The sequence below is a fragment of the Sturnus vulgaris genome, chromosome 13, assembly GCF_052056855.1.
Source record: "Sturnus vulgaris isolate bStuVul1 chromosome 13, bStuVul1.hap1, whole genome shotgun sequence".
Lineage (NCBI taxonomy): Eukaryota > Metazoa > Chordata > Aves > Passeriformes > Sturnidae > Sturnus > Sturnus vulgaris.
The window spans coordinates 12,294,586-12,314,474 of NC_142255.1; the positions used below are offsets into that span (position 1 = coordinate 12,294,586).

Sequence of the window (19,889 nt, forward strand, 5' to 3'; positions counted from 1 at the left end):
TTTAAAGCAAACCAAAGTGCTAACAATACTGCAAGGCAAGCAGCCTTACCTGTGCAAAGTGTCCACTGCAGATGGAGCCTCTCCAGTCGGGCACATCAATGCAGTCAGGGTGTTTGATTAACCAGTTATCTTCCTTGATCAGGTAGGAGCCTGGATATTCTGACACAGAACCATCCACATCATGAAAAACTGATGTTTTGTCACCATCCATATCCAGATCATTGAACCATGGGCCAGGTTCTCCAAAGAAGACTCTTGAAGTAATCTAAATAAAACAGTGGAACATATTTACATCTCCAGAAAGGAATTCATCACTTAGAGTACAAGAAAAGAATGCCCTTGGTCACTACAGTGGCTCAAATTACCCATTTTCTGACTTAAATGGTGTGTTTGACTTGTCAGGCAGAGCAGACACACATTTCCCTGCTGACCATGGGGGAAAGGCTAAAAAACCCACAATTTCATCCTCACCAGTGGGAAGGTTTGCTTTAAAATTGTGGAGAAAGGTTCAGGAAACAATTCCATGAGAGCCACTTCGCTTATTGTTTGCTAACACAGTTTCAAAGTTCCAAGCCACATGAAGTCATATCCATATGGGAAATAGTCAGCCCTGGGAAATGGCTGCTCAGGCAACTTCTGACTGATATTTTTATCCAGCATAAATAAATGCCATGTCACCAGCCTGCCTCGTGCAATGTGAGAGTGACCAACCAACACTTTCAGGGGAATTTTGCCTTTCCCATCATATTTGGCACTGGTCAGCACTTTTCTGACCTGTGAGCAAGCCTGCTAATTTTTTGAAAATTAGGCAACACAAATCATTTCAGCCCAGCCACTTTATTTATTTGTTTGTTTGTAATGTTTGGCAGCTGGATTTAACAGCTGCTAAAGGTGAACCTCAGTGAAACAGTTAGCACATATTTGTGCAGGCAAATACAAAAATAACTCAAAAGAACAGGCCCCAGGACGGGTTCAGACCAGCACCTAGAGGTTCATACTGTAATTCAAAATTTGGCAAACTCCTTTTGGCTGGACTCTGCTCTCATTTATGTCTGCAGAACTGGAGTCTGGAATTACCCTGGTGTGCAGGGCTGCAGAATTATCCTGCATCAGCTCAGTTTCACTGGCTGTTCCCCAAAATCAGTATTTTCTGCTTCGAGGTCAGTCAGGCCTTTCAGAACAGACTTCCTTCTGTTGCTTTAATATTATACCACTGATGAAAATAAAGGGGGGGCTGATTCTTCAGTTTCTGAGTCGTACAGAAATGGAAATTATTTTCACTTCAACACTGCTATCTTTTTTTTTCTACTGATGCCTTCCTCTGTTTTGCTGCAAACCTGACAGACAATTTTCTTGCTATTGCATACTGAAATACGATGGATATTTCCTCCTTCTCTTCTGTCCTTACACTTCAGGCAAAGACAACTGGCGAGATCTTCTATTTTCCCCTTTTTCGCCCACAACCCCATTCCCAAGGCGTTCAGGGGGGCTTTCTGGGGAGGGTGGTGACTCACGGGGACATCCTGGAAGTGGATGTCAGTGACGTTGTTGTTGGGGCAGCTCTGCCAGGCGTTGTTGAGGCGGAAGGCGAGCGCGCTCGTGTGCCGCCCGTCCAGCGCCGCGAACTTGCGGAACGTGCAGTTCTGGACGTTGATGGGCCCGTCGTAGAACTGAATCCCTCGGATGGGAAAATCCCTGAAACACAGCCAGAGGAGACAGAGAGACTTGGTCATGACACCTCAGCATGGGGAGGAGATGTGTTCTAGGCACACACGGCCCCCCAGCGCTTGTTTCGTGGCTGCTTTCATTTCTTGCGGCCCAAAGGATGACTCCTAAGTTCCAGCTTTGGAAGAGAAGGGATTTCCCTTCCTTCCAGCTCTGTAAAGTTCTCTTATCCTTGCAAGTTCAGCTCAAATTCTCTCGTGTTGAACAGATCATCTTTATTTAGTCTGTACTTCTCCAGGGAAGGAAGTAACAGCAATGCCAAAGGATTGACCTAAAGATGAATAAATTCATGTTTGCCATCAGAAATGAGTTCTGCAGCAGTGAAACATGAAACTCAGCAGAGCTGTGCAGACTCCTTGGGCTGAGTAATGGCAGGGCTAAAAGAAGTCCCACCACATCTTTCAAAAGGATTTGGAGAGAAGCATTGCAAATCAACTGCGATAAAAAAAATGGTTTTGAAAACAAGGAAAGGTCCTACAATGGATAGAGCTAAGAAGAGTTGAAGGGACAGATTAATTAATCTTTATCAGCCTTTTCTGATATCATCTGCAAGGTAAAGAAGACACCGTTTTCACACCAATTAAATGAACAAGATGCTTAAGGTCTATAAGAGGCTAAGATAAGACATTTCAAATTTCACTTATGATACATAAATTTGATCCCTTCCTCATAATATCCCTTAGAGAATTCCTCCCTGCTTCAGTGCATTTGTTCTGAGTTTCTGCATACAATATCCAAGATGAGATATGTCCACATATATATATACATGTAAAGGATATTAGGAGAGTCATAGCAGAATGGCTTTTCATTATTGGTATAGTTTATAATAAGCCTCCAGCATCACTGCTGACAGCAAAATTGAGTCCTGCAGTATGGCAGAAAAGCATCAGCTGAGCTGTTTGCTCACTGAGGGGCTACTGTTAGGATAACTGTGTGTTTGGGAAGCAAAAGCATTGCCCTTGCAAACCAATCTGTAGAATTAAGGTCTAGGAAGAGGCCACCCATGAAGTTCAAAACTGCTGAACAAGGGCATCAAAGTCCTTTGCAGGAGCACCAGTAAGAGCAGCACTGAGCACACCTGTGACCACATGCAAGCCTAGGAAGGGGCTGCTATGAGCCCTCCTGGCAGCTGATGGAGCTCAGCTCATTGCTGATCACACCTACAGAGGTGTCCTGCTTAGCAGAGTGCTCTTGCTGTCCTCTCAAATCCCCGTGAAAAGGGGAGGGGGAAGGAAAGAGGAGCTTGATCTGTCTTGGCAGCCTGCAAAGATGTACCTGCCAGCAGCAGCTGCACAGTGAGGGCTCTGGGATTGGGAGACATGAAATGAAATCCTTTCTGTGTAATGGTCATGGAACTGAACAGTGCTGAGGAAACCACAGGGGCTGGGAGCAGGAGCTGTGAGTGCTGTGACGTGCTGAGCTCACTTACGGGCCGATGGGCAGCGTCCTTCCCCTGTGGTCCAGACCTCCAGGCCCCCAGATCTCATTGTCCATCGTCTCGGTGCCCAGGTTCCCACTCTCACCAACAAACAGGCTGTTCTTGATCTCCTGCTTGGAGCCATCATCGTGAGGGAAGGTCCCACCACTGGAAGAAAGGCTGGAGGTGAAAGGGCTGCTCACACCCAGCCCCAGCAGCATGCCCAGCCTGTGCCACACACCCTGTGTCATACACCCTGTGTCACACACTCTGTGCCACACACCCCGTATCACACACCCTGTGTCACACACCCTGTGTCACACACCCTGTGCCACACACCCTGTGCCACACACTCTGTGCCACACTTACCTGGCCAAGGTCAGCCCAATGCCATTGTCAGCAAACCTGCCAAGAGAAGGGAGATGCTTCAGAAGAGATCTGGGGCTGCTTTGGTTTGTCATGTCAAACTCTAACAAGAAAAAAAACTAGTGGAGGATAGCAGGGACTGATTACTGCACAGTGCTCAGGGGGAACTCGGGTTTTTCCAGACTTGTTTCCTGTCCAGTTTTAGAAGCTCTCTTTTGGCACATCTTGCAGAATATACAGATCACGTGAAGCAGCAGACACACACCTGATTGCTCCAGCTGGGGTTAAGATGGTGATTACTAGCCATAGTTTACTTGCCTGATAAAGATTTATCCCTTTGTCTAATGATCACATACTTTTCTCTGATAGATAAAAAAAATCTTGCATATCTCCCACTCTAACCAGCTTTTATTATTTAATGGTGCTTTGCCTTACACACTGTGCTTCCCTGTCTTCATGTTTCACAAACTGCTTCCATAAAAGAGCTTTGTAAGGGGATAAAAAAAGAGCAGCTTGGCTTCTCTTTCCACAACAGGAATACAGAGATCAGAACTCCCTTTTTAAAAATAAAAACAAAAATTAGAATATCTTTCTATTTTGCTGAAGTTTCAAGGTAAGATAAATAACAGATGTTGGTCCTTGACTCCTGCTTAGGGAAATGCCACAATGAATTGATAGTTTGAGTCAGTCCTGATGGTGTCTTCCCACAGGCATCACTTCCCACGTCTGTCACTGGTCCTGGCAGTGGTTTGGGAGCAGATCCCCTCATGTGCTGCTGTCTGTAGGTGGCAGCCCTTCCCTCCCTATCTCCTCCTTGCTTCCCTTCAGGCCACATTAGCGCTGGCCCTGTTAATAGGATACATAAGTCTTTCTGTAGCAATAGAAATGAAAATGGCTCTGGCTATAAAGACAATTACAGCTTGATGGCTGCTTCCTCCAATCCACACCCACTCAGAGATTTGCTGCTGGAAACTCATAAAGCATTTGGTGTTGGAGCACCCTCCACACTGCCTTTGCTCCATCAGCAATGAAAATGTCCCAGTGACCCGAGTGGGATCTGTGAGGAAACATTTGCTGGCCGTGGATTCTCGTGGGTCATAAGAAACACAAACTCTATTGCTCAATGTGACATTTCTGAGTGTTCTGCCACAGCCCCATTCTCACCAGGTCACCACTGGCAGCTTATCCCACTGGGTGTTTTGAGAGGTTTGGGTCACACGAAGGTAAGGCAGCTCTGGGAATTGGATACCAGATTGGAATTGGCTGGGAATTGGACACCAGATATCACCATTCCCACCAGGGTTATCACAATATGGCTCGGAAAGGGGCTTTTTCCTTTTTCTCCTCTTTGCTAGGATTGATATCAGGAGCCTGGCTCAGAAACAGAAACTGCAGCAGATCATCCGTTTTCAAGTGCAAAACAAATATCTGCTCTGGCCAGCACAGGAAATGGCCTTCAAAGAGCACAACACGCACTTGCCCAGACTCTCTCCCTTGCTGCTGTGATGCATAGTTTTATGTCTGCTTCATCAGTACCTGCTTATTCAGCATTACACTGAACCACATAAAACTGATCTGTGACCAGGCTGAGCCAGGAAAGGTGGTGCATTTCACTGTTTTCTTTTCAAAGCACCTCATTTTTCATGTTTTTTTTTTTAAAAAAAGGTTTTAGTTATTTGCATCTGTGTATCCCTGTGTGTGCATTGTGACCATTTATGAATGCTGGTCAGCATCACACAGAGAAACAACCTGAGGGATCCTCAGCTCAGACAAAGCAGGTTTTGTTTGTGTAAAATAATGCCTGTGGTGGCTTAACATTTCATCTTCATTTCCATCTTGGCCATATGAAAGGTGCAAAGCGATATAAATAGTCTGAACCACAGCTATGCTCGCCATAAACACCAGGCTGAACTCTGAGAGTTGAAATAAGGCAAAACTCACTGGCAGTTGTCCAGCCACACATCTCCACCTCGCAGCCAGGCCCCGTGATCCTGATTCTTGTAGGCAATAAAGCGCTCGATTATTGCAGGTTCCCTGGGCTTCAAAGGATCAGCATCCTTGTGTGGGCTGTACCTGCAGCCAGGAGAGAGGAAAGGCTGGTGAGGGAAAGAAGGTGGCCTTGCTGCCTGCATGGCCCTGCTAAACATCTGGTCCATGATAACTCAGGAACAGCTCTGGGACCACAGTCCATCCACGTAGCGTGTCTGCTCAAGCTGTGATGGCCAGACCCAGCTGCCAAGGCAAGGAAGGTCCAGGCACGGCAGTTGGAAAGACCTGCTCCAAGTTTCCTTTCACCTTTCTGGTGTTGTATTGCTGAAATATTGCTGAAAGCATGGAAAGTTTATTATTGCTCCCAATAGTTCCAGGGAATTTTTTAATCCCTTACTGCTATCCTTTAGCGTGTTCCTGTTATTTAGATAAATATCCTTTTGTTTTCCCTTTTGAGCATTCTTATCTCCCAACTCTGGCTATACTGTGGCCATGAGTACCACTGCCAAATTTTTCTTGCTGTGGAATGGAATTAAAAAATCTTGGAGGGGGGCTGAGAGTATGTCCTTCACTACTCCCACTACACAGGACACACGTACAAGATTTATTAACCCTGAAGTTCTCAGTATGATTAAATATTGGCCTGATTCGGTGAAAAAAAAAGCAGACAGAAGCAGAAACTGCAGTAATGTGTGCCCTCGGCTGCTCCCTGACAGCCACTGCTTGGGCCACAGGATCTGAGCGAGGTGATGCTGAGCTTGGCTGTCATTTACCCTGTCCTGAGGCACCACGCTCCTTTCTGCTGCTGGAGGAGCATCCTCCATCACACTACACAGCTTAGAAAACCTGACAGATGAGTATCCAACTCAGTGCCAGCAACGGATGGTCCAGAGATTAAAATTCATTCCTCACCATGGATAGCGAGGCCAAGCTGTCAAATTGCTAACAGATATTCAATAGCACTTTGCTTTGCTTAATAAGCCATCATATCAATCTAAAACTGAGCATCAGGCTGATAGGGTTCCAATAAATGAATATTGCTTTGGCAGCTTCATCACTGTGAATTTACTTTCAGAGACAGATTTAGTATCAGCTCTTGTGAATTCCCCTGGCATTATTAAGTACAGATACTTTGTGAAGGATTCCAATTTCATTCACATCCATGATAACTGGAGGAATGCTACAGGGTTCAGAATTTGACTTGGACATTTAATGCTGTAACAGAATGCAGAATAATCTCTCCAACTCTGTCACTGTCCAGCCTAGCTCACAGTCTGCTCCAGCCAGCCCAACTTCAGTCATTTATTCAGTTCAGTCTTGACACATGAAAAGTGGAAAATGGAATAATCTGAGCTGCAGTTTGTGCTGGTGGACAAGCCCTGAGCACAACCATGAGTGCATTATGAATTGTTTGGCTTCCAAGGACCATTCCTGTCCTTGTATGGCAAGGGAGAAATTGCTTTTGGTAACCACTAACTGCGCCTGTGGCAGCAGGCAGCTCCCCAAGGCACGTGTTCAGCTGCATGGAAAAGCAGCATCAGGCTCCCTAAAGCAGGCTGCTCTAAAGTTATTTTTTCAGCAGCTACTTTTACCATTGAATTAATCTCTTCAATTAACTGAGCATTGAAATAATGTAAATACCATTCACTTTTGAACATCTTTCAGCATCAGCTGCTAGCCAGGGCGTTGGGGTGATGTGGACAGCTGATATCTGAGCTCCTGGCTGGGCTCTGCTGGGGAGGAAGATGGATCCCTGTAATGCTTGCCCAGAGCATGACTACTGCAGTCTGGGTAACCCACACCCCCAGAGACTAGAAGGAGATAAAGCTGTCATTCTCCCCTGCTGGGCAGAGGCTTTCAGCAGGTTTCTCTTCCTTACATAGTTTCTTCTGTCAAGAAATGCAGTTGTAGGGGAATGTAGGTTAGGGTGCAACTGGAGGCAACTGGTCTGTTAGGAAAGAAACTATGAAATTTGAGAGCATTTAAGTCCTTTTACATGTCTGGGGGTTGGCAACTAAGAGCTAGAGTCAACCTCTAATGAGATACAAGGGTGCAAGTGCAGCCCTTTCATCAGCCTCCTCTGGGGCCAGCTCTGGGGAAAGAGTGGGCTCTCAGAATCCACCAGGCCACAGCAGGTCTGCTGATACCATACAGTCTATAGAGAGGTTTCCATTATTTCTAAATCATTACACCACAGAGAGGCTCTGCACAGCAGCAGAAATGAAGGATTGCTCTGTGCATTTAATTGTGATTGTTACTGCAGTGTCAGATTTGGAACTAGACTGAAATCCGAAATCAAAGCATGAGCTCCATGACATAAGCACTCCCTGTTCAAGCAGGTTCTAGAAGAATGAACAAAATCAATAGCATTCCCAAGAAATACTTAAGTTTCTTATTCCTAAGAAACTCTTGCAGCAAGTTCTGACCTGAGTGACTGTTGACCAGGCAGTGAATTTTCTTCCTTATCTAAAAAATTCAAAAATAAATGGAACACCCTAGACAGATGTAATACCCACGCCAGCTCAGTTCAGAGCTAAAGAATGAGGATGAAACAAGAAGGGTGTGGGTGCTGAGGTCCCTTATAAAGGAGAATGGAGAGATTAAGTCAGAAATGGCTAGGGGTGTCTTGGACAGGAAGGAAAGTGAAGACTTTTCCTCAAAAAGAGCCACCCCAAAGAATCATTGCAATGATTCTTGTAAACTTCCTTGGGTCAATTTCATTGCTTTCAGTCAGTGCTTTAGAGAAGTCTTTTCCAAATCAAACTATGCAAAACACTTTACCTCCCAGAAATCAGTGTCAGGATAGGTCTCTTGTCCTTGGCAGAGGCTGGGGTGGTTTTAACGCCATTATCAATGATCATTCCAGCCTAAAGGAAAACAGAAATGCAATTATCACACTATATTTACAAATTTTACAGCTCTTTCCTTGTTCAGACTCTGCCTCCAGTTCATCTAAGCCCAAGTCACCCACATGATGCTAGGAGCAGCTTCCATTAATAGCATGTGAAACAGAGAGCTGCCAGGACTATCCAGACTTGCATATATCCCCCAGAATTGCTGCAAATTTCCAAAGCTGCACTTTCCTCATAATTGCATGTATTCCCACACACCTAAGCCTTCTGCTTCAGCCTAAAGCCCTCAGTAGCACACAGCCCCACAACACGGCACGCTAAGGAGTAAATAAGCAGAGAAGGCGATTAGACACAGCGGCAGTATTCATCCCTCCAGAAGCTGTTCAGCTAAGTGCCAGCATTGGCAGGTGAGGTGTATAATTAGACAAGCTGCCAGCAGATGCTCCTGGAGGCAGTATTTTAGGAGCACAGAGGCAGGGGAGCAGCCTGAGCAGAGGGGAGAGCCGCTCTGGATGCCCAAGAGCCGAGCGGAGCAGGTGCTGGCTGGCTCCGAGCGCTCCCGCCTTGTCTGCAGACACAACAAGCGTGCAGGGCTCTGGCTGCAGCACAAAGCACAGGCACTAACAGCCTGCAGGCCGGGGAGCTGGAGCAAGGGGAAGGTGTTTGCTCCAAGGGGAAGGTGTTTGCTCCAAGGGCAGCTCCCGTTGCGTGCAGACTCACCCGGTAGTTGGAGTGCGCGCGGTTGTTGGAGAATTTCCCCATCGGCACGTGCTCGGAGTAGCCGGGGGAATACATCCCTGCCGAGGGGCCTGTGGGCACGTGGTGCAGGACAAACCAAAATCCTGTTTCCTGAGAGAGAGAAGGGACCTCTGAGACTTTGCTAGCCCCAGGAGAGCTCAGGAAAGCCACAAGATGAACACCAGATTATTTCAGGACAAATCACAACCATTGACCGCGTAACGCTCCGCAGCAGAGTTTAACGCACATGAACTTGACATTCACCCTTCTGATCTTCAGGGCGCCTTAGATTAAGTCTTGGCATCAATATTGAAGCGTGAGACTTTCCAAAGTTAAAAATCAAATAATTTTTATTTAGTTGCTTAAAAATTTATCATATAGGTACTCAAGATTTGGAAGCTTTGGAAAAATCACATCTCTCTGTTTTAGGCTTGATTTTCTTGTTTTTATGTCTTCCCAGGAAAATAAGGGCTCCTGGTGTGACCAAAAATGCCTGTGGAATTAGCATTAGGGCTGACTGAAATTTCAGAGCACCACTACTGTACTGCAATCAACAATATCATTGCCAAAGGCTTCTCTGTGACTCCACAGTCACATTTATTTAATTTATTCAGGCTGCACACTGTGGAATTTTGTTAAATCCAGCCCTAGAAACAGCAAATGACAAGAACTGTGGAGCAAAAGTAAGACCATTGTTTTTATTGGTGGCACCAGCCACATTAATGTGTGTCTCAATCAAGCAGCTTCCAAAATGTCTATGTCACAAAAACAGGTTTTATTCCAGTGAGAGCCTCCCTCAGCCCTGCAGGGCTGTCACTGGCCTGAACTGTTACCAAATAAGAAACTTGTGCACTCACTTCAGATCCAGCAGCCGCACAGTTTATGAGGTTGTTGTGTGGGTTGGCTATCCAGAAGGTGGATACAGCACTGCAGGTCAGGAAAACAAAGAATAATACGAAAATGACACTTTGAGCATACAACAGAGTCACCCATAAACTCCCCCAGTTCAGGTAGGGCTGATACCTCCCCAGATAAGGGGTCCTGCCCAGGGACAAGAGGAATGTGTTTCTTCTTTCTCTTCTCGTACCTCATGTCCTCTGTGGCTTGACAGAGAACATGGCCTTATCTTTTAAAATACCATGTATTAAATGAGGAATTTCAACTGCAATTCCAAGCCTGCTATGAAGCTGTCAGATGTCAATCACGTTTTATGATAAGGTAAATATGTTGTTGCACAAGTCACAGAAAAGAACTTTGCCCCCACATAAGCCCTTGGGTTCATTAGAGACTTGTTTAATCAAGGAACCCAATGAATTGCCTATTAAGGGCTTTCCAAGTGTAGCCCTGTACCTGCCTTTTCCAAGAGCTGCTGTGATTGATTAACTTTATTTGCTCCCACCCTCCTGCACATTTCTTTTGGGACAAAAGCATTCCATTTGTCTAATGCACATGAAAGACTCTTAATTGAAAGATTCCCATCAAGGAGGACAGATCAACCCATCCATCACTGTCCATCCTGTGACATACAGAATTCATTAACCAACAGGCACGGGAAACATCCAGCCCTTAGAGCCAGCAGGCTGGCTCCTAAATTTCCTGGGTTAGATTTGCCCTTCTGCAGGATATGAACCTATGGAACTCTTATGTCGATTTTAACCTTGCCATGAGGGACTTCACAGTTTAGGCCAACTGATTTTGCTGATGCATTTCCGTTTGTCTGACTTTATCATGAAAACATAGCAAAATTTTTCTATTTTGGGCATGGGACTGGCTTAGAAATAAACAAATTTGGATTATTTATAGACCACCTCCTGCTGCACAGGCAAGGGCAAGGACATTTCAGCCTAATCCCATTCTTCAAAGCTACATGGATTGGGCAGGTTACAGTGTCATTTGGCACAATCCCATTGTTTTAATTCCTAGCAGCAACTCCCTGTCTGCCTCTCCCAAGCTGATGGAGCTACAGCTGGTGCTCATCCCCTGTCCCTGCACTGGGATTAGTGTTGGTGTACTCATTCCAGGCTGGATGAGCCCAGTGCAAAACAAGTTGAGCTGTTTTTCTGATCAGACCTTGAATTCTTTTATAAAGGAAAACAAGGCAGATCAAAGTACCATAACACTGTTCCACTAGAAAGTGCTTGTTCATGGAATAGTCTTCAAAATCACACACAAAATATATCCCTATGACTATTAAATGAATTATCAGTGGAAAATGAGCACAATGGCTAATTAACCCTTATTTTAAGAATGGCACATTAGATGTATTTTATAAACAAACACAGATGTGAAAAAGAGCATTGCATTAATTCCTCTCTCTCCCTTGCCAAACTGAAAAGTTAAAAATACCTTTGCTTGAACAAAACCTCAGTTTGTTCTGAGGACAAAATGGATGATACTGAAACCTTTTCAAAATCAGCTGCCATTTGAGATGAGCACACAAATGTCAGAATGTGGCCCATTCTGAATTCAGCAACTTTTGCTGAGCCATCGGGTTCAAGACTCCACAAGGCACAAGGCAGGGCTGTGTACTTTGGAAGAAAGATTTACAATGTTTTAGGTGGGAACCATCTCAATGGACTTTATGCAAAAAGTTAAAAGTTCACCCTAGGTCTGTAGGCACCTGAACAGCACAAGGATAAAGACCCCAAGGAAACTGCCCTCCCAAATTTGGGGCAAACAGCCCAGACCCCTACAGATGTCTACATAAGCACATACACAGGATGCTGTCTGTTATGACTAAGTCCTGCAAGGAGAAGGAAGAGACAAGGAAGGCTCCCACTCACCTGCAGTCCTGCCTGGGCTTAGGGATGTAGCCTGGGTAGGCTCCCTCTGTGATCAGCTTGCACATCCTGCTGTCACGGTCGGAGGGGAGCAGCGTGCTGGGCTTCACCAGCAGCCCAAGGCAGTGGTCAAACGTGTTGCGTTCCTCTGGTCCATCCTCCGTGAAAAAGCAATGGCCCAGAGCATCATAACCCACCACATCCTTCACCTGTGTGTACAAAGCAAAGGTCAGTGCTGAGGTTTTGTGCTTCAGCCACTGCACAGTTTGAACAAATGTTAGTGTGATGGCACATGGGAGCCTCAGTACCCTTTTGAACTCAGGGTCTATAACCAAAACCAAAAGCAGGATCCCTCTCTTAAGCTCTTAAGAGCTAATAGTCTAAGCAATAACTTTAACACTTAATTAGAATTTGTCATCACCTAGGAAATGCTCATTCCATTCTTTTGTTTGCCTGTGAAATCAGAGACTGTCTTAGCATGGGGCTGGAAAAAACACAGGGTGGGGGGTGAGGAGAGGAATTAGACGTTCAAATCACATCTGGGCTCATTCATCTTCATGTGGAGTTACATGAGCAGCTACATAAAATGCAACTCAAAAATGCAGCTGAGATGAAAAAATATTTTTCCAGGCTATTAGAGAGGCAGAAAATTGTTTTCCAGACAGGCTGGCTTGTTTTAGGTTTGACCTGATCTTTTTTTTTCAAGTTGTTGACAGAAGTTTTGCTTGACCCTGAGACAAATCAGCTGCTGTTAATCAATGCTGTTCTGGTTTTGGTTTGGATGTCATTAACACTGGGGCATCGTTGGTTGGACAGAACATCCCCCCACACCACTGGAAGATCTGAGAGCAGGAATGTGAGTTTGAAGCCTAAGGATAGGACAAGATGGGAAGCAACAGCCCTTGGACATGCAGAAAGTGGGTCCAGCAAGTCAGTTGTCAGTAGATATATCTGGGATATAGAAGATTCATTTCAGGTCTCCATTGACCAGGGGAAGGTCTGGATCCCCTGGGCTCTTTCCTTCCTGTTCCCAACAGCCACCACTCATCAATCACCTTGGACTCAGGAAACCTCCCTAGTGAAGGTTAACCTGCCACAAATGTGTTCGTCTCAATGCTTCTGATGAAACAGTAATTGTCAGGGGACAAAGGACAGTATTAACCCAGATAGAAAACCTGATCATCACTGAGAGACCAAATGCTTGGGCACTCAAGTGCTTGAACAGCTTTTGTAAACAGGCTTGAGACTTCTTTGTCACCTTCGTGTCTCATTCCTGGGGCAAGGAGCACCAATTTCAAATAAAATCCCAGGATTAGTGTTGAAATTATTACAAATATGCCTTCACATGACAACAAACACTTTGCCTGCCAAATTTATTACTGGCTTGCAACCACACAGATTTCTATTATGTAGCATCCAGGCTCCTGTGTAAATACTCAAATCTCTGTGCACAAGTCATCACAGTAAATTAAACACCACTAAAATGACCTGCAAAATGGTACATTCCATTAAGCCACCTCACTGAAATTCACTGCTAACTTCCCTGGTCCAAAACAATTTTGCAAGGTTTAGCCTTCTTTATTTAGGTGTAAAACAGATGTACTAAACTGTACCCCCCACCCCGGAAGAATGAACTATCCCAGCCTTGTTATGATAAAGGTTTACAGCACAGAACACTTCAGGAGAGTGAGCAACATTCAGAAGAAGGTTTCTAACATGCAGAGGAAGTCTTTTAACCACAGAGATGTCAGAATTCCACAGAAACTGCCACCAAATCCTATCAGCTTTCTCTCAGAGGACAGTAATACCAAAAAGACACATCAGCAATGGTGTTGGGACATTGAGATGATGGAAGCAGCTTCCCTAGAGAAATGTTTGCCACTTCAGCCATTTATCTTTCCAGCCAGCACAACCCTGCACCAGGACAGCGACATGGAAAGCTGCAGTTCCAGACTCAGGTGGGGCAAAGCAGGGGAGTGCTATCCCAGGGGATCTCATCTCCCAGAACAGGAGAGAGAACAGGAGCAGGGCTGTGCACTGGCAGAGGGGCTCAGAGCCAGCAAACTCCTGTTGTTCTCCTAACTCCTCCCTGAAAGCCCACAGAACAACAGGGAGTTATCAGCCAGGAATCTGGTCCCTTAGACATTTGTCACCTTCTCTTTGATTAATTATTTCCCCATAAGCCATCTCTCAGTCACCTCTGACTTGTTTCCTGTGCCTGTTTTCATGCACAAGTCCACTGCCGAAATGCTTGGATAGCAAACAAGATGATTATTCCAAAATCACTCTCCTAATGTATTTCATTTTTTCTTTGATTAAAACCTTGCTAATAGTCCAGAATCTTACATTAACCATGAGTAATTTTGAGCCAGATAATTCCCTTCCTGGCAAAACAGTTGCTGTGAAGTATAGCTGGATTAGTAAAAGCAGATACCACTGAAGCTGTTAGATAGCACAACCTCCTATTCCATGATGTACAGGTCTCCCCTGGATCATGCCAGACTATTTACTGACCCCCATTTAACTTCCTTCCCCAGTGGCTGCTTCTATTTTAGCTTGCACACTGGGACCCAATGGAGAGAGTGGGAATCAGAGTCAAATTTCATCCCTGGCATTGCAGTGGTGTAACTAGGTGGTTTTTTGGCCAATATATTGCAGAAAACGTTGGGTAACTATTGCATTTTAAAACAACAATTATGGTGAGAAACTCATTTCTACAGATTTGTTTCCTGAAGGACCCTCTGTGCCTCTCAGCCAATAATAATTTACAGACAAGTGTGGAAGAACCCATCAATGAGGTGAGCTAACATTGAGACAGCCACTTCTAACAGACTCTGCAAACCCACAGAAAAATACCTGTCATCAGGAATAACTGGATACTCTTTTCTCCTAGACTTTTCAGTATCTATGAGTATCTCTGAAGTGACATGAGAAAAGTGACAGCAAAGCAAGCAGGAGAACCTGTATGTAAATTATCTGTCTGCTTTAATGGCAGCAAAAAGCAACTGATGCCACTCTCCCATTTATTAGAACATTTGCATAGGTACTCTACAACACTCGTGCAAGAAGCACCTCTGAAATCAACAGTTTAATATTAAGGACATCATTAAGTGCTGTTCTATGCTGAGGTTTAATAGTCCGACTAGAATTTTTATTACTATCTCCAAAGTGTGGTTTTTGCACATCGTTAAGGCAAATTTTCCCTCAGCAGAGTACACTTTGGATCTAGCTGATCTCAGAGGGAATGAATGTTACCTGGGGAAAGACAGAGCTCATCTCTGTTTGCATCAAAGGTGTTCTTGCATGTAGAAACAGGTGGTGCTGCCCAAGTGAAAAGATAATGGGCAACTGGGAAATGTATACAATAATTACTGTAGTCATCAGAGACCCATGTGGGTGTCTTTGCATATATCTGGGGGAGAAGGAAGAGGAAAGGAAGGAAACTGGAGTCAGAAAGCAGATGAGGAGATTGTGGTGGGATCACCTGATGAATCAAGGCATGGAGCTGCTGACTGCAGATGAGTATCAGAGCCACGAAACAACACCTAAGTGATGCAACATTTGGAGCACATTTTCTGTGATGCAACTGAACAAACTTGATCAAATTGCTTTAGCTCACTGGGGCTTTCTTTTCAGCCATCAGCAATAAATGATGAGTTACAAAAAACCAAAACAAAACAAGTATAGTTAGAGCTTCACATTCACACATTTTGATAAACTGAAATCAAGAGGGATTATGTTGACTAACTAATATCCTAAATTATAAGACTACTCTCGGGTGCCTTGTCACAGAGGCAAAGTATGATCATTTAGGGAATTGTGGTTGTTCAATAACAGCAAGAGAATCAAGTTGCTTTCATCAGCTACATCAGCCTGTCTAAATTTCACTCTGCCATCTTGGCTGGAAAAGCTTGAGCACACGAATTCCTACACCATGGATCTCCCAAGGCACAATTGTTGCCCAGAGAAAGCACAAGAGACAAAAGTGTTTCCAAATTCTCTGCATGAACCCATCCATCTGACCGATAAGAAAAATGCCAGGCTCTGGGTATTTGCTTTGGCAGCAGGGAATGAAGATCTCACATTAGGTCCAGAAGCAGCTGCAGCTCGTCAGCAGCTGTGCAGCCTCTGTGCAGCCAGAGGATGTGTTTGTGTCACCAGGTGCCCCTGGTGACAGTCCATCACAGAGTGATGAATGAAACCTGCAATGCTGCCACTCTGCTCATTAATTGTGTACTAAGCCTCTCTACTGGCAGCTTCAGATTGGGCAAATGCTATATGACCCTGAATGACTTATACAATTTATACAGAAAAATATCTCTTCAATTCAGTATGTTCATTTGGTAGGTTTTCAAGATCATGTTATAAACTTAGAAGGATAGAGGTCAAACCCAAAACCTCAGATTCATAAATAGCAGATAAAAGCTGCTCTGCTTCTGGAACTGTAATTTAAGTGCCCTTTGTTCAACTTCTATACATTTTAATTATGCCTGTGACTTTCCCTTCCAATGCTGGCACTTCTAGAGGTATGAACTCCTAATGCACAGTGACCATCCAGGTTACAGCTGCCAATGATATGTTTCCACTTAAAATTCTGCTATATATAGCAGCAGGGCTATTGACAGTACAAATTCTCCTCTCCAGGGCTCAGATACACTTTTTCCTTTTGGAATACATTCAGTGGGTGACAGTCCTTTGTCTAGAGAAATCCTGCACCTTTAAGATTTCCTTCTTGAAGATCATCCAGTCCCCCTGGACTCTTCTGCCCTTCAGGACCTGCCTCTCAAGGGATTCTGTCACCCAGGTTCCCAAACAGGCCAAACTCTGCCCTTTGGAAATCCAGGGCAGCTGTTCTGCTGACCCCTCTCCTTACTTCCCCAAGAATAGAAAACTGCTATAATTTTGTGATCACTGTGCCCAAGACAGCCTCTAACCATCATATCATCCACAAGCCCTTCTCTGTTCACAAACAACAGGTCCAGCATCCTTACTCCAAAAACAAAGGTACCCCTAAATCTGGGGAGAATCTGAACATGTTCTTGACATTTCTGGTATGCTGTAACTTGTCTGGTAACCATCAGTCATTCTAGAGATTTATCCTAAAGGATTTCTTGTTGTAGAGTGCAACTCTAGCAAATCTCAGCTCTGTAAGTGCTTAATATTATGGCTGGCATTGCAAACCCAAACCTTTATTACAGGAAAGATGAGGCACATCTGAAAGCTTCTGATTATCCTCTTTAAATAGCAAACTTTGTGTCTACAGAAAGATCCAACCACTCATTAGAGATGGGCTGGTCTGCAGACACTGCAGTACCCAGACAAATGCTCTGTCCACTCTGAGCCACACACAGCCCTAGTGCCACACTGGCAGCTCGAGATACGCCTTGTCTATCCAGGGTGTAGATCAGGCATTGGTTTTAACAATAAAACACATAATTCTGCAATAATTAAGTTGTATTCACGCTGCTGTCTTTATCTCTGAGGCAGACACAGGAACTTCTTACCAGTAAACCGTTGGATCCATGGACTGTGACACAGCGGGAGAAGGTGTTGTGGATGGAGGTTTCCTTCACATACGTTGGAGGGTTGTAGCCTCCTTTCTCATCCACATCTCCAGCCATATGGAAATGAATTGGGTAATGCCCCATTGTCTGCTGGCCCATGTATTTCAGTTCTAGACCTTCAATGTGGGTAGCCTTAAAATCAAGACCAATCTGGAGAAGAAGAGAACAGCAATCAAGAAACACAGAAATCTGTTGAGGGCAAGGAGAGGGAACACAGCACAGGAGGGGTTGCACTGTATCTGCTGGGAAGATTTACTGTGTGGAGGGAGTGTGAGGCTGCAGGAGGAGGGAGAGAGGGGCATGGTGGCTAAGAGAGACCAGAGCTGCTCTTGGATTTCCTCACTGCTGTCATACACACATTTAACTTAATTGTATAAGGAAAGCAATTTATATTTATCATTTTCCATGGGCTTCAGCCAGCTGGGTTGAAATCAAACTTCCTGGGCTAAGCAACAACAAAATCTAGGGAAAACTGGGCTTGGGATGTGCAGACTATCTCAGGTGTGTTGATCACCAGCCTCACTGGCTGAGCAATGTCTGCAGGGGCATGACATGAACTTCAAAGCCAAAGGACAGGCAGCAGCCAGAGGGGGAATCTGCTGTGCTGTGGGGAGAGGTTGTTTGCTCAATGCCTGGTGAGGAATTTTTCCCTTCCTGCACCTTGCCTTCCTTGGTATGCGAAGGCGTGGCTGGAAGGAGGAAAGGACAAGCGAGGGGCTCCAGCCTTACCTTGATGTGTCCCCCAAAGGTGTCGAAGTGGAAGAAGGAGCAGAGCTTGCTGCTGTACTCGTAGCACTGTGGCTCCATCTCGCCCATCACCACCACGTTGCGGCTCAGCAGCCCCACCTCTGCCCGCATGTCCACGCCATCCACCACCTCGCCCATGTGCAGGTAGGTGGCTTTCCCTAAAAGAACCAGATCCAGTTTCAGGATTACTCTGCCAATGCTGCTGGCTTCCTGTGGGCTCCCTGTGGTGGGGTTGGTGTGCTGATGAGAGGAGCCCCTGAGTCAGCACAAACTGTTGGCTGACACCTCAGAGGAGGGAAGGCTGGAGCACAGGTGACCCCCAAGGTCTTGGTGGGATATTTGCAATGGAGGAAGTGGGATTTTTGGTCTTAGGTTGCTTCATTTAACCAGGGAGTTAAACCAACAGTCTGTTAGACAAAACACATTTCCTACCTTGAAAAGGAACTGTGTACTGTGGATTATAACCACCTGTGTATGAACATCCAATGCAAAAAAACCTGATGATGCAGCTACTCAATGGCTGGTGAGGAATTTTTCCCTTTCTGCATTTTGCCTTCCTTGGTATGTGAAATAAAAAGTGTAAATCACCAAGGTTAGCATAGCATTTCCCATTGTAAGACATGGGGAGCTGCTCAGACCCCACAGCACTACTCTTGGGAAACATCAGTCAGATCCTGCTAACACCATGGCTTTTGATGCAAGCAAGGAGCAGAGTGGCCAGAAATCCTCATAGGAATTGTGGCTTGGGACAATCACAGCCCCTCACCAGGTTGTGGGCTGTAAAACCTCTGACTCTCTGTTCTCCCAAGCCTCTCCATTTCAGATCTACCCTCACATCTCCAGCTTGCTCCCAAGGCTTCCTCCTGCCCTGGTGCAGCTGGAGTCAATGGGATCTTCCATGCCACACCTCCCTTTGCCAAGCCAAGTTGCTCATAACATCTTCCCCATACACCCTCCTCCACTGAGGGGTTAAAAGCACAGAAAACTTTCCCTGGCCTAGCCAGAAAGGGGGGAAGTCCAGGCAGTGGGGATTCTAGAAAGCAAGACACCTCTTTGTTGTCATTTCATTCAAAAATATTCCTACTACCTCCTTCCTTCCGCAGGTTTTTGCAGAGAAAACTCAGTTGGGAAAAAGTTCACCTTACTGACTCCATTCTGCATTATTCCAGTAAAAATAAGTAATAAACTCTTTAAGTAAACACTGAACTTTAAGGAATGCTACACTTGCATGTATTTAATTTCCATGGAATCGTTCAAATCCTTAATTAGAAACAAATGGCAAGCCTGAAGCCTGGCTATCACTGCAAAGCACTTTATGCTTAAGCAGAAGTGCCAAGTCAAGGGGAGGATTTTGAACAATGAAACAATATTATTTTTAACCAAAACATGATGCTTTGAGTGTATAAAAAACATAAGGAAACACCATTGACTCCCTCTTCTCCTGAAGCTGGAAGCAGTGTGGTTTGATGGCAACACTGGGATTTGGGAAGGGCGAGTGCTCCGCCCTGCCCTGAGCCGGCTGCGCTGTGGGACAGGGGTCACACCACAACATGTGCCTTCTGCCTGGCACCTCTGCCTTCAAAATCATCTGATCTGGTGAAAATCACTCTCTGTTAACTGCAGGAATGGTGATGGCCAAAGAGCTGCATGCTCACCTGAGAAATGAAGGGCTGCAAGGACCCTGGATTTGCACCTCACTCACTTTTGCAGT

At 45.2% G+C, this 19,889-nt stretch overlaps 1 protein-coding gene across 5 annotated transcripts in view; it reads right to left on the bottom strand.

Moving 5' to 3' along the window:
* The window catches only part of CEMIP (cell migration inducing hyaluronidase 1), a 102,211-nt gene that overhangs the window by 9,638 nt on the left and 72,684 nt on the right, over positions 1 to 19,889 (bottom strand). For all 5 annotated transcript variants that reach the window (XM_014889728.2, XM_014889725.2, XM_014889727.2 and 2 more), the window contains 11 exons: positions 18,161 to 18,336; positions 17,372 to 17,581; positions 11,871 to 12,076; positions 9,945 to 10,014; positions 9,070 to 9,198; positions 8,279 to 8,364; positions 5,450 to 5,581; positions 3,512 to 3,547; positions 3,155 to 3,310; positions 1,515 to 1,695; positions 50 to 265 (listed from right to left, as the gene is read on the bottom strand). In XM_014889728.2, the coding sequence (XP_014745214.2) occupies positions 50 to 265; positions 1,515 to 1,695; positions 3,155 to 3,310; positions 3,512 to 3,547; positions 5,450 to 5,581; positions 8,279 to 8,364; positions 9,070 to 9,198; positions 9,945 to 10,014; positions 11,871 to 12,076; positions 17,372 to 17,581; positions 18,161 to 18,336 (1,598 nt within the window). The remainder of the gene's footprint in view (positions 1 to 49; positions 266 to 1,514; positions 1,696 to 3,154; positions 3,311 to 3,511; positions 3,548 to 5,449; positions 5,582 to 8,278; positions 8,365 to 9,069; positions 9,199 to 9,944; positions 10,015 to 11,870; positions 12,077 to 17,371; positions 17,582 to 18,160; positions 18,337 to 19,889) is intronic.